This window comes from Oryza sativa, chromosome 5 (assembly GCF_034140825.1).
Source record: "Oryza sativa Japonica Group chromosome 5, ASM3414082v1".
Classification (NCBI taxonomy): Eukaryota; Viridiplantae; Streptophyta; class Magnoliopsida; order Poales; family Poaceae; genus Oryza; species Oryza sativa.
In genome coordinates, this window is record NC_089039.1 from 16,745,848 (window position 1) to 16,759,361 (window position 13,514).

The window sequence follows — 13,514 nt, forward strand, 5'->3', positions numbered from 1 at the left end:
CCCGATTGAGGTCAGTAGTCATCTGTGATGGGCTCTAGTTTAGGCCCAATAAAGGTTAGTAGTCATCTGTGACGGGCACTAATTGTGGCCCGATTGAGATAGGTCATCTGTGACGGGCTATAGTTTGACTGGTCGTCTGGGTCAAAGCTATCGGTGACGGACTTTACTTAGGGCCCGATTGAGATAGATTCATCCGTGACGGCCGTTTGCCCGATTGAGATAACTCTTCACATCAGTGACTTCTAGCCTGTGACGGACTCTGTGCCCGATTGAGATGGAGCTTACCGCCCGATTGAGATGAGGGTATCCGTTCTAGTGATAATTGAAGAGCGGAGTATTACAAAATCCAAATTACATAAAATTTGAATCCATCAGCAAGCCTATTCGACAATCCCACATTAGGATTAGTTTAAGATATCAATCACAATCATAAGAGTTCCAATACATGTGGTTTTTTTCGTGTATTCAAATTAGAATTGGTTGTTTCGAGGGTGTAGCAATGGTCCTCTCTTAATATACCAATCAAACAATCATTAAATAAGAAAATTGGCATAAAAACTTGAAAATTCCATGCATATTTGTAACGACATCTTCCCCAAAATAGAACAAATAAAACATAATTGTTCATCAGTAATAATGAACCTTACAGGATTTTCAGCATACACTAAATTAACTATGGTATATATCTTCTGCTGAAACATTTGTTTAGGGGGAAATATATTCGTCTAGCTAGCTTTTGAGTTGCAATTTAGAAATATTCATTTATCAATCTTCTGTTTTTAGCCACAAGTTGCACATCTGGCGTCTTCCAACACTCTTTGCCACCTTCGAAATCCACAATTGTGCTTCTCAACCTAGATGCACCAAAGTAATATGGAAGTACTTATTATATTCAGAAAATTGTAATATTCACTAGGGGAATAAATAAGTAAGTTTTTGTTTCTTTAGACTAAAATGTTTATGTTTCAATACAGAATTGAACAAGTAATTTCATGCTAACAAGGATAAAACATTACCAAACAAAATACAGACATGTATCGACTTATAAGTATTTAATCCGATCACTACAACACTAGGGTGCATGAAGGCCTACCAGGATTATTATTACATATAAAACATGGACATAGAACTATTAAACTGACTATGGAAAGTAATGCCAAGTATCAATATATATAGAATTGAATATATTATAGTCATTATCAGACTAGTCTATTAATATGCCGTTTTAGTTTACAGAGGCAGAAAATATCATAATCAGTGAAAGAGCTACAGTAGCATTCATTTTATATAATGAAACCAAAACCATAATAATATCGAAGGAGGTATATACCTGTGAGTAAACAACCAGCTTAAAAGTATAGATATTAAGCCAAAATAAAGGCTCTACAGGCTACAGCTACTCACAAATTGTGTTGTATGAACAAATAATCTATAGTTTTGCTAGGAAAAGTTTTCAATAAATAATTGGCGCTTGGAAGAAACTTTAGTAACAAGCAAATATATAACTTTGCGAAGGAAAAGTATGGAAACCTAAAAATATCTCGATAATATAGCACCAAACCTTGGGATAGGCACCATTTTCTCAATCAGTTACTGTCCTTCATCTTTTGCTTGCCTATCGTTGAGCTTCTTTTCTAAGATCTCCTTCATCCTTGCTTGCAAAAGTTTCTCAACAGCAGGCTTAGGGAATGCCTCACTAATCTTCACTTCTCCATCTTTACGCTTCCCTTGTATATTGGAAGGGTGATAGGCCACATCAGCAATAGGAGTTACAGCAGTAGACTGCAAGGAGGAATTAGCCGCAACAGACGAACTAGACTCCAATTTTTCTTTACAGTAGAGAGATGTATTCCTTGGTCTAGCTACCTCAATTGCTGTGAATGTTTCTGTGCAAGCAGGGCAAACAACTTGACATGCAAGATTTGTTATGGGGAATTTGTTCTTCTCCTTGCAGGTTGCACATTTTGTCCAAAATGTACGACGTTGCCGTTTACGTTCTTGTGAAGCCTTAGGTGGTTGTGAAGGAATAGGTAAAGCAGCCAGAGCACAAACTATAACTGGTTTATGCTTGTCATCCTTATCATATCTAGTAATACGAGTAGGTGCGACGGGCGCAATGTTGGACATAGCACTAGATTTTTCCTCCATTTTCGACACCTTCCCAACCTTGAACAATTGAAACAAATCAGAATGATAAATACGTTCACTTTAATTTTGAGAAATTTATGACATTAAAGTCACAGAAATACAAATTAAGCAAAGGATTAAATCAGTTCTAATTAATTGCAAAAGAAAAATATGCAGAAGAAAGGATAGTATTTCAAAGTAAAATGCCCATAAAAGATTTTTTTTTCATCCCCCAGGTTTTACAATTGGTGAACAATTTGCCAATGACATGTGATGTCCATTGCCTCCAGAAAATTTGGCTAAAGGCCAAAAGAATACAATGAGCAACAATTTCACAAGCCCATTTTATTCTGCAATATCTAGAAAAAAATTCCAACTATGGAAATCTCATCTTTATGTATAAAAAGGTGTTTTCTCTTTTAAACCTAAATATATATAACAAAGATATAACCATGTTATGTGAGTGAAAAGTGTATTATTCCTTGCACCGTACCATGCGTCTATCTGATTAAAGAGAGAAGGAGAATTGTAACGTCTGTATACAATGTTTTCGTACATGAAACAGAGAATACCTAAAAAATTAGTTACAGATTAACAAAACTGAATGTAGAACCAACATCATATATATGTATAAATATTGCTTCCACGGACAGCTGATCCATATACTAAACCTAGCTAGCTTTCAATTCCACACCATTACACTTCAATACAAATATGGACAAGTTGTATTCGACTAGTAAAGGTAAATGGAACGATAGAAGATCATTGTGCATGATTCTTACAGTACTATGATGTGATCTTAAAAAATGAACCCTGGAGACAAACAGAATAAGGTGATGAGTAACTTATTTGTTTGATGTGATCACAGCGGTACTACTAATACTCTCTCTTGTTATTATCATATATATGAAGAACACAGCAAAATATACACATAAAAGTACAAAAAAAAAGTTGCTCACACAGAAATAATTGTGCTAGCTGTTTGAAAACTTTGTACCTTATATTTGCCAGGTAATCCGTCACACCTTCGTTGAATCCTGACAACATGCATGCAATAGTGAAAGAGTTATTCCTTGTTTATCGCATTTCAAAAGTGAAACCAATTTTTAAAAATGAAATATCAGGTGCAGATTCACTGTTCCCATGACTAAAGTGATCATCTGGGCACTATGATAGCATCTCTCATGGAGAAATAGCTAGTGTAAACTTGTGGCCACAAAAAAGCATTTGTGCATCAGTGGTATAGGACGATTATTTCACACTTCTTTTGGAACTAAATGGCTAGATATCTTCAAACAGCTTCAAACATCTGACAATATTCCTAATGTATAGGCAACCTCGAATCAACTAGAAATTTAGTGCTCCTTTGGAAGAATTTTTTGTAGGATTAAAATCCTATGGAAATTTCACCTAAATGCTCATTTGGAACAAAGGAATGGGCACTTGAGATTTCTAGAAAATACCTATGGAATGGCTTGATTCATGGGAAATTTGAAGGATTTTTAACATGAGGTTGAATGCCATGGGAAACTTTCCTTGAGATCTCTCCAAAAATCCTATACTTTACCCATATATGGAGCATCAAAACAACAAGTTTTACACAATTCCTGCATTTTAGAATTCCTAAGGATCAACTAGATATGCCATCGCTGCTCCTACGTCTTTCCTGTTCATGTGTTTTTTAATTCCTGCATTCCAAAGGAGCCCTAGAATGGAAAACAGCCAATGCGAAGGCTAGTTATCAGCAAGCTAGAAGCATTGATGCGAACAGATATATCTAACACAATTTTCTCTAGTACAGATCTACTTCTTCCTGGAGGAAAAGGATGATTTGGCCTAGAGGAAACATGTTGTTGCTGAAAGATCCATTTTCCTAAGTTATCTACTACTGTTCCAGCATAAATATATAGCTACACCATCGCATAGAATCTGTATATGTTGCTTGTAGATCTGTTAATTCACTTGTTTTGTTGATTATAAATATATAAACTAAGCCTGATGGCCAATCCCCTCGGTAATATATAATTAGTCTCGATTCCTACCTATAGGAAAGCTAAAAGTCATTACACTTCAAACCAAGAAAACATATAACCTAAATTTCACAGGTCTGTACTAGCTAAACCAAGTAACCTGCAAATTATAGGAAGTACATGATTAGAGTTTTAGATCAGCTCAGAAACAAAAGAACCACAGCGGTTGGACACCGGATAGAAGATGGAAGCCATCAGGTTGATCTATTGTTATTAGGAAAGAAACTGAAATCTACAAGGATAATCCCATTTTTTTTAGAGAAGGGTATTTTTTACCCGACCTCTACATCCAACCGGATATATACGGCCATAAAATAGGGAATTTAGCCCCGCAAATCCCATGGGTAAGGGGATCATCCCCTATGGTTACCTAGCATGAAAATCATTTACTGTGTTGGATCATGGAGAGCATGGTTGCAATTGCTTTCGCTTGCGAGCCACCCGCATGCTTTGGGGAGAGGGAAGAAAGGACATTAGAAGACTGGAATCCTTGATACACAAAGGAAGCTTACCAAATCAAAGATTCCCTATGGGGCTATGCTTTTAAGGAATTGAACCCCTGCCACACAAAATTCTTCCCTACATATAATAGCAAGATTTGGAATTAGAAGGGATATGTGAGAGATAGTGAGGAATATAATAGTGGGGAAGAAGACTCACCCTAGCACACTTCAAGGAAACATATGGGGGCTGTGGGGCAATCATAAGTCTAGGCTATTTATACTACATAGCTAGGGCAAAACCCTAGGCTAGGCTAGTTATGGGCCTATGGGCCATTGGCCCATGCTCAGGATGAGCTAGCCCAGACATCCCACTATCTCTTAGTTCTTAATTAACTTTCTAAATTAACTCCTATCTATTAATACCAGAAAGCATTTAATGGCTAAATAAGATCTTTCTTCGATAAGATATATTTTGATAGGCTCAACGAGGCCATTACCAAAATAGGGCAATTACTTAAAGTATGTTCTTTTTTTCCTTATTTATCAACACTAACCCACGCAAGGCACTGTCTAGTCAAGCTAGCAACTGGCCTGCTAGCAAAGGGTATTGAACGATATGTATTGGTTTTATTCAAGCTGCTAGCAAAGGGTATTGAACGATATGTATTGGTTTTATTCAGAGCCCTTGAAAAGGCACGTCCCTTTGGCATGGGTATGTGTATGCACACGTGGTATATTTAGTGTGCCCATGCATGTTGTTCTATTGGTGTAGGTGTGCACACGCGTATGCGTGTACTCATTTCTTCCATCCCCCTTTGGCATGGGTATGTGTATGCACACGTGGTATATTTAGTGTGCCCATGCATGTTGTTCTATTGGTGTAGGTGTGCACACGCGTATGCGTGTACTCATTTCTTCCATCCCTTACTTGAATCAAACTCCTCCCCTTCCCAAATCATCCTAGCAAGCTCAGGTCTTACTAGGAAGGGTGGTAGGACCCACGTCCTTCAAATTGCGAAGTCAAGTTGAGTTGAAGGGTTTCAAGTCAACTAGATGAAGGGTTTGTTTCGATACAGGGGGCGTCACTAAACACTGGATTATATCGCTGTTGAGCGGATAAAAAACATGTCTTTTTATCCCCCTCATCCCTCGACTTGATTTATAGGTATGCGGTTTGCCAATCCTAGCTTACGAAATCTAGGATTTGATATGCATATGTTTTGTAAGAGCAAGATCAATAGTAACGCCCACAGCTAGCGGCAATATTCTCCATGTCATCAAAAGTTAGTTTAGTAGCTAATCGATACAATAAGCAAGCTACTAACCCCATCTGTCCATCCTTTCACAACAACAATAATTTATTGAAACACCCGTCTGACAATGGCTACACCGACTGCTTTCATGCGAGCTCGGGTCCCACTTTTCTCGAAACATGCGTGCAGCCAGGCGACAGTTTAGTCGTCGGCTCACCCTCTCTCTCATGCCTTTTTTCTGCCAACGCATCACTCCTGTCTACATGGCTTGCATATCGCCCGTGTATCAGCTGCTATTGTACCCGCTCTAAGGGTTGGCTTTGGGATCCGGTTCTAGAAAGAGGACTTGTACTAAGCGCCTACTCAAGATCGGGTTCAAGGGTAGGTAAGAGCAGAGCAAGGCTATCCCTGAGTAAAGGCCCCTTGAAGTGGCACACGCGGAAACATGTCCCTTTTTAGGTAGTATAGTGTTTAGTCTTCTCAAGAGAGAGGGAAACTACCTTTGGGGAAGTTAGCATTCCTTAGAGCATAAATTATCTTAGATTCCTTATGTATGTTAGACTCGACCTCAAGACGTTGTCTCCTTATAGTCAAGTTTGGAAGGATCAACCTATATTGTCCGCCCCTCAGAGCGTCATGCATGTTGGTGGTGACTGGGGTGCATTTGGCACATAGTTGCTTGGGTAGAAGCTACAGTTGGAGCTATTGGTGGTGCCACAGTATCCTCTCCTCCTCATCCAAATGGAAGCATTTAAAAGTGGCCTAGAAGTGGCGTCGTCACTGTTGGAAATATGGTCACAATTCGGTATTTTTAATCCAAAATATTGAGACAATAAGTATGACATTTGCAATGTGAGGTGATCTAGTGATAGTACTGAACGTAAGCAGGAGCATGCTTAGGATAGAATAAGCATAAACAGTATCAACAATCACATAGGATTGAAGTCCTATAGATACGTAAACTGCAGCAGTACAAACGTAAACTGCAGAAACGTAAACAGCAACAACACATACGTAAAGTGCAGCAACAACAACTAGAGAAGAAACATTATACCATGAGAATGGCCCTCCGCTGGTATTTGAGGTAGTATTGCCTCCGTTGGTGTTGACGGGAGCCTCCTTCTCCTTGTCTCCAGTGTTGATATCGTTGCCGGTGTTCGACATGTTGGCGTAGTCAATGCAGAGGAAGACGAACCGGAACGGAAGACGTCCACGCCGACGACAAACAGATGAAGAGCAGTCGTGCGGGAAGCACTCTCCAAAAACCTGATCACCCGCCTACCCGTGCAGATACTTAGGTGAGGGTGTGGTTCCGGAGGCCCTGCTCGTCCCAATCACTCGTGCACGCAAGCGATCATGACCGGGGAGAACAGAAGCAGCACAGGAACAGAAGGAGATGAACCAACGATGGAAGAATGAGTGTGGGAGTAAACCAAACCGAGAGTGGAGTAATCCAGAACGAGATCAGAGATCAATCTTCTCTCGTTTGTCTCTGTCAACCTTATAGTGTGCAGGAAGGGAGAGGAATCCCAATCGCTTCCACTCCTGCAGTAACGACGCAATCAATCGAGGAATTGATCCGCTTGCTGTTACAGAAGTAATCGCTGCGGAATTATTGGGATTCAATCCTCAACCAATCTTCTCTCTTCTGTCTCTGTCAACCTTATAGTGCGTAGGAAGGGAGAGGAATCCCAATCGCTTCCGCTCCTGCAGTAACGGCGCAATCAATCGAGGAATTGATCTGCTTGCCGTTATAGAAGTAATCGCTGCGGAATTATTGGGATTCAATTCTCAACCGTTGCAAAATGAATGAGTGTGGGAGTAAACCAAACCGAGAGTGGAGTAGGGATTCAATTCTCAACCGTTGCAAAATGAATGAGTGTGGGAGTAAACCAAACCGAGAGTGGAGTAGGCCAGATCGAGATCAATCTTCTCTCGTATGTCTGCAACCGCCCGCCTCGCCACACCCCGGCCTGGCTCGCGCGCACGCGTGTGGCTGTCCGTCCCCCACCTCAATTGGTCAACAGGGAATCTCCAATAACTCCCTATTTAAGTTGAGATACTCCACTTTTAATCTCCAAGGTGGTATTATTATCTCTAACATTTATTGTGGGTCCTTGAGATTTTAATTGAATTAAATTGGGACTAGCCCATTTATTCCAACACAAAGATGTTACTAGTATTTATAGTGTTTTACACCATAGTTACATTGTAGTTACAACTACAGTGTAATTATATTAATGTAATTTAATTTATGTTGTGGATTTTAATCATTTGAAGTTTATCATAGCTCACCCATGATTTATGTTGTGATCAATATGGTTATAATCTCATCAGTCATCAACTTGTAAGATGCAGAGTTCAGATCTGATTGTTGTAGATTCAAATATATGTCACCAATAGTATAGATAGACCCAAAGCAATTATATCAAGAGCCCACATACAAGTTGATTAGAGTACTGTAGCATCATCAATCGTAGATTTTATATATTATGGCATGGAAATACTTCCTCCGTCTCAAAATAAATTTATTTTCACCCATTCCACACATACCAATACAAAAGAAAAGGATTGATATCCCACTTTATTATATTCTAATGCAAATATTTCCCATTTTATGTACTTTTCAATATGTTTGTCTCTTGCTTTCACAAACTCCAATGCAATAATTACTCAAAAATAAAATTATTTTGAGATAAATGGAAGGAGACGAAGATGATCTTATTTTGGGACGGGTTGTAGGTTTTATGGCATGAATTCCACCCATCAAGCATAAATTTGCAAATAAAACCTCTAGAACACTTTAAAAAGTCTCATCACCTATTTTATGAGACACTTCATTTGTTGAGTATCATTTAATAAACAATTCGATTATAATTATACGCAACAAATGAATACTAAGTAATACCTAAGAAAAGATAATTTAGGATTTTCAAATTTTAAGGAAATTGTACTAATTCCATAAACATTTGCAAAATTTCTGCTTCTTAATAACACACTGAAACAATTTGCACAGGTGTTCTCCTAAGGCACGCTGATTTTCTAGCCTTTATTTTTAATGCTGACGGTGTCGGCCAACGTGTCATCAGGCTCTTGGCAAATAAATCCCAAAAGCATATTAAGAAAAAACGAGACTGAGCAGCAGTATGTCTTGTGAGACAGTTAGGGTATAACACAGTCACTGCTGCTGCAGAGAGGAGAATCTGGAAGGATCGACTATGAGAAGGAGCAAATACCTACGGTATCATATGTTATGTTAATAGGGCTATGTTCTTAAGATATTTATTAGGCAGAGGACAAGATTTAATGGACACAAATTCTACAGTACATTTAAACTTTTTTTTTAAAAGCCATAGTTTAAACGCATTTTTTTTAAAAGCCATAGTTTAAACGCATACGCTCATATAAATTCGCGTAAACTCGCTCTTATAAAAACATACACACCTATCTTAAACACCTCCAAGAGACCGTACATATATATACTAAGATTGAACAACAGTAGATATGTCACCTACTAACAAAATAATTAGCCGTAATGGCAAACATTTGTATCAAGTCTATGCATTAAACTACTTGGTTCCAAGGAATGATGAACATTGTAGCTTCCTTAAAAAAATCAACACTTCAATTTTTTTTAAAATTATCACCACCTATTTTATCATTAGTAGACAATTTAATCAGTTTGAAGAAAAGAACCATAAATAGCATGGATGGAAAAAGGAGAGAAAACTTGAGGATTTCTCAACAATGATATGCTATTTTAAATTGAAAATCAAAATTCCATTCAACAAAAATATTTGAATGTATGATTTTTTGCATCATTTTCAAGGAAATTAAACTGATTTCTATAAAATTTTGTGAAATTTTCACTACTTTAATAAAATAAATATACAAGGGCTATAAAGCGAGCACACCGGCTGGCGCACTAATTTTCTAGTATACAATAATAACATGAAGACAGGTTTTAAAAAAATTATGGAATTGTGTAATGGGGCCACTTGTCAAAAAGGCCTTTGTAATTCAAGTATTTATTTATTGTTATAATGGTAATTTCTCGGAAGGTACTGGTTGCTTTCTTCATGAACTACTAATTGATACCCCACACGTTAATGCGGACTATTCATTTGTACAATACAATCATAAAATTTTAAAGGACAATTGCATCCATGCCCTCACTTTCAACCTCAACTACTATTTTACCCTTACTTTTTAGGGTTTGCAATTTTACCCCCACTTTTTGAAAACGAATCAGCCGTTTGCCATCAGTTTTAACTCCCGTTAGGTGGGCGCCACATTTTTGGGTTAAAAAACAAATGAAAATAAAAAAAATGATTTATGAAATATCAATTTACCGTTATACCCTTGAGGGAATGGATAAGCATCCAACCACCCTCCACCGGATTGGTCTTGCGCGTGTGGAGGCGGCGGACGCAGGAGCGAGCGGGCGGGCGAGGCGGCGGCGGCGGCCACGGGCGCGCGGGGAGGCGGCGGCGTTGGCCGCGGGCGCGCGGGGAGGCGGCGGCGTTGGCCGCGGGCGAGGCGGCGGCAGCGGCAGCGGGCGGAGGAGGAGGCGGCGGTGGCCGCGGGCGGAGGAGGCGGCGGTGGCGAGCGCGGGCGAGGCGGAGGCGGAGGCGGCGGCGGCGGGCGCGGGCGAGACAGAGGCGGCCACGGCCGCGGGCGAGGCGGAAGCAGCGGCAGCGGCGGCCGCGGGCGCGGGCGCGGGGGAGGCGGCGGCGGCGGCCGCGGACAAGGCAGAGGCGGCGGCAGCGGGCGAAGGAGGCGGCAGCCACGGGCGCGGGTGAGGCGGAGGCGGCGGCGGCGGCTGCGGGCAAGGCGGAGGCAGCGGTAGCGGCGGCCGCGGGCGCACGCGGAAGCAGCAGCCGCGGGCGCGGGCGCGGGGGAGGCGGTGGCGGCCGCGGGCGAGGCGGACGCTACGGCAGCCATGGGCGCGCGCGAGTCAGCGACGGCCGCGTCGAGGTTGCCGCCTACCTCCAGGTGTGGCTCGAGGAGGTGGCGTCGCCCCTCGCCGTCGACGGTCGCGCCTCCGCCTTGACTACCTCGCGCTGCCACTGCAGTTCCTCACCAACGCATGTGTCGTCGTCCAGACTAGCATCGACGATGAGTGCTAGTAGTATTTGTGATTTTTGTTCAAATTTTGGTCAAATTTTGTAATTGCATAGTATTTGTGATTTTTTTTTTGTTAAAGTAAAAAAACATCACAAGAGATGCTCATATTTGGTCGAAATGCTCATCACACAAGCTGAAATCACAAAATAGGGGCAAAATCACACAAAGCTGAAAAAAATAGGGGCAAAAATGCAATAACCACCAAGGGTATAAATGTCTTTTTTTCTACAACTAACGTCGTTAAAACCGGCTATTAGAAGTGGGGGTACACGGCTGATTCAGATTCAAAAAGTAGGAGTAAAACTGCAAACCCTAAAAAATGAGGGTAGAACAGCAATTGGCTTCGAAAGTGGGGGCACCCATGCAATTGCCCCAAATTTTAATGTATAAATATGAGAAATATTATGAACCTATAAAAGCACCTCACATATTGTCATGGTTACGGATAAGACATACCTCCTATCTATGACTTACGAAATATACAAGTATGGTATACCATTGTCCATACGATATATTTTCGTATGCGGTAAGAAAATCTACAAGATATTATAGAAAATATCCTCATGGGCTGGTGATTAACAGAGTCCTACTCAGAGAGGATTGGATTTATTCTATATCGTGTAGGGTTCATTGTCTCCGAGTTGTACTTAGAGACTAAGGCAACTCACGGTATAAAAGGCACACCCCTCGAGGGGTTCAGATCATCGAATCATAGCGCCAACACACCCACCATATATAGTTTACGCAGCCGGAGGACGCGAAGCCTACTCACCGGGAGATCTCGTCGACTCATCTCGACAAGGGTCTCGCCGGATTCATTTGTTCTCTGTGTACTCTGTGGTTTTCCATATCAATCTCATATAAACTGGATTAGGGTTATTACCTTACGAAGGGTCTGAACCAGTATAATCTTTGTCTCTCTGTTTGTTTTGATGTCGTATCGTATAGATCATCATGCCAACGTACCCCAATACCCTATTTATCTGGTCTACGGGTATCCCCGTTGACACATATGAAAAGTGAAATACTTCTTATAGTGTTTTTTTACAGCATACTACACTAAGTGGTCAAATGAATATGAATGAAAAATGATACTAACTGGCGATATTTAATGCCTACTGGATGTTTGTGATGGCGCATGAAAATGATCGAATGGCTCTTGTTTTGCTGGTGACGTGGCTCAATGCATATTTAGTTTTTGTTGCCAACTATATAGAGCATATAGATAATGTAAGTAGACATGCTCAAGTGAAACTATATGGAATGATCAAAGACATAACTAATTTTCCCAAAAAAATGCATAATTGTTTTCACTTGTTTTTAATAACTTTACTAACACCAAAAACAGTTTTTGCAAATGGCCTAAACATATTCTCATGCGTGATTGGACGCACCGCCTGTCCCAAAAGGTCTGTGAAGATCACCATCTTCGCGTGCGGGTGGCCCAGCCACACGCGAAGATATGTCTTCGTATGCTGGCCGCTTGAGGCGACCACACGTGAAGATCGATTGCCGCCTATGGTATGTGAACCGGTTCTCAAGGGATCGGTTTTTTAGGCACGGTAACTTATGGGTTGCCTGGAATCTAGGGGACTGCTCATCTAGAAAAATTATTTGTGTAGTCAACTTTATCGACCTATTGACAAAGAAGAAGAGCTAGCCACCGTGAAAATAGATTGTGGGCTAGTTCACGGGCTTTAGTGGTAACTCTTAACAGTTCATATGCGAGATGTGGATTATCAACATAAATCTTAACAGACATAGAGGAAGTGGGACAGGCAGCCACAACCCACCCCACTTGCTTTCAAACGCTCAAACAGGGGAATAACGACACCCTTGTAGAGATGGCAACGGATATTTCGCCATCGGGTGTCACATTCGTGTCCCCGTCCTCACGATGTTAAAATTTTACCGTCCCCACCCCCGCCCACCACGACGGGGCTACATTTTATCCATCCCAACCCCTCCCCCCCATCCCCTCCCCTCCCCCTTGTGCGGTGAATTCGTTCCCCGTGGTTGCCCTCGTCCCTGCTTAAACAACAAATCATCTAGAGTCTGGAGCGGCGGCGACGACGCAGTGGATCGGTGCAGTGGTGGAGATGGGGAATGAGACTAAGGGTTGACTTAGTCTAGGGGCCTTAAATTTATGGGTCAGCCAAGCTATTACGACTGAAAAAGTCTAGAATTGGTTCATACATAACGCGGGTCACCGTGGGGGGCTGAGGACGGAGGGTGGAGCGTCGTCCCCACCTTTGTCATCCCCGATGATGATGAATTTTAGACAATATAATTTCCCATAAATGATAGATATCAATCATCCACATCCCCATTATGTGAATTCACTACGGAAAATCGGTGATCAAATCGTGTTGCCATCTCTAAACAAGCGTCTCTCAAGTCTCATGTGTGTGTGGCTGTGCCACACAATTCCGCAAGAAGGCCCTCGCTCTTACCCATAATCACGAAAATACTCTATCTATCCTAGTATTTTCTTATTCCCAAGATATAATGGATTTTGGATGAAATATTTATAT

General features: G+C 41.1%; 1 protein-coding gene across 3 annotated transcripts; it reads right to left on the minus strand.

Annotated features, from left to right (window-relative positions):
* Positions 1-566: 566 nt before the first annotated feature.
* On the minus strand, positions 567-11,338 carry LOC107277530 (uncharacterized). 3 transcript variants are annotated; one of them, XR_003242254.2, is made up of 5 exons: positions 4,818-6,628; positions 4,670-4,736; positions 3,125-3,164; positions 1,562-2,166; positions 567-854 (listed from the first exon to the last, which is right to left on the minus strand). XR_003242254.2 is itself a non-coding variant. In XM_066310797.1 (5 exons), exons 2-4 carry the CDS (start codon positions 7,015-7,017, stop codon positions 1,591-1,593), a joined length of 726 nt encoding a protein of 241 aa, XP_066166894.1. In that variant the 5' UTR covers positions 7,018-7,898; positions 10,206-11,338; the 3' UTR covers positions 567-854; positions 1,562-1,590. The 3 variants fall into 3 exon arrangements, 1 of the variants encoding a protein (XP_066166894.1); XM_066310797.1 differs by lacking the exons at positions 4,670-4,736; positions 4,818-6,628 and adding exons at positions 6,908-7,898; positions 10,206-11,338; XR_010741579.1 differs by lacking the exons at positions 4,670-4,736; positions 4,818-6,628 and adding an exon at positions 10,206-11,338.
* Positions 11,339-13,514: the final 2,176 nt, after the last annotated feature.

What these genes read in the sequence shown, in the direction of transcription:
- LOC107277530 (XM_066310797.1), bottom strand. Translation starts at nt 7,017, where the DNA reads ATGTCGAACACCGGCAACGATATCAACACTGGAGACAAGGAGAAGGAG. An exon ending in AGCGGAGGGCCATTCTCATG is followed by an intron (nt 3,165 to 6,907) that starts GTATAATGTTTC and finishes GCATGTTGTCAG; the next exon opens with GATTCAACGAAGGTGTGACG. An exon ending in GATTACCTGGCAAATATAAG is followed by an intron (nt 2,167 to 3,124) that starts GTACAAAGTTTT and finishes CAATTGTTCAAG; the next exon opens with GTTGGGAAGGTGTCGAAAAT.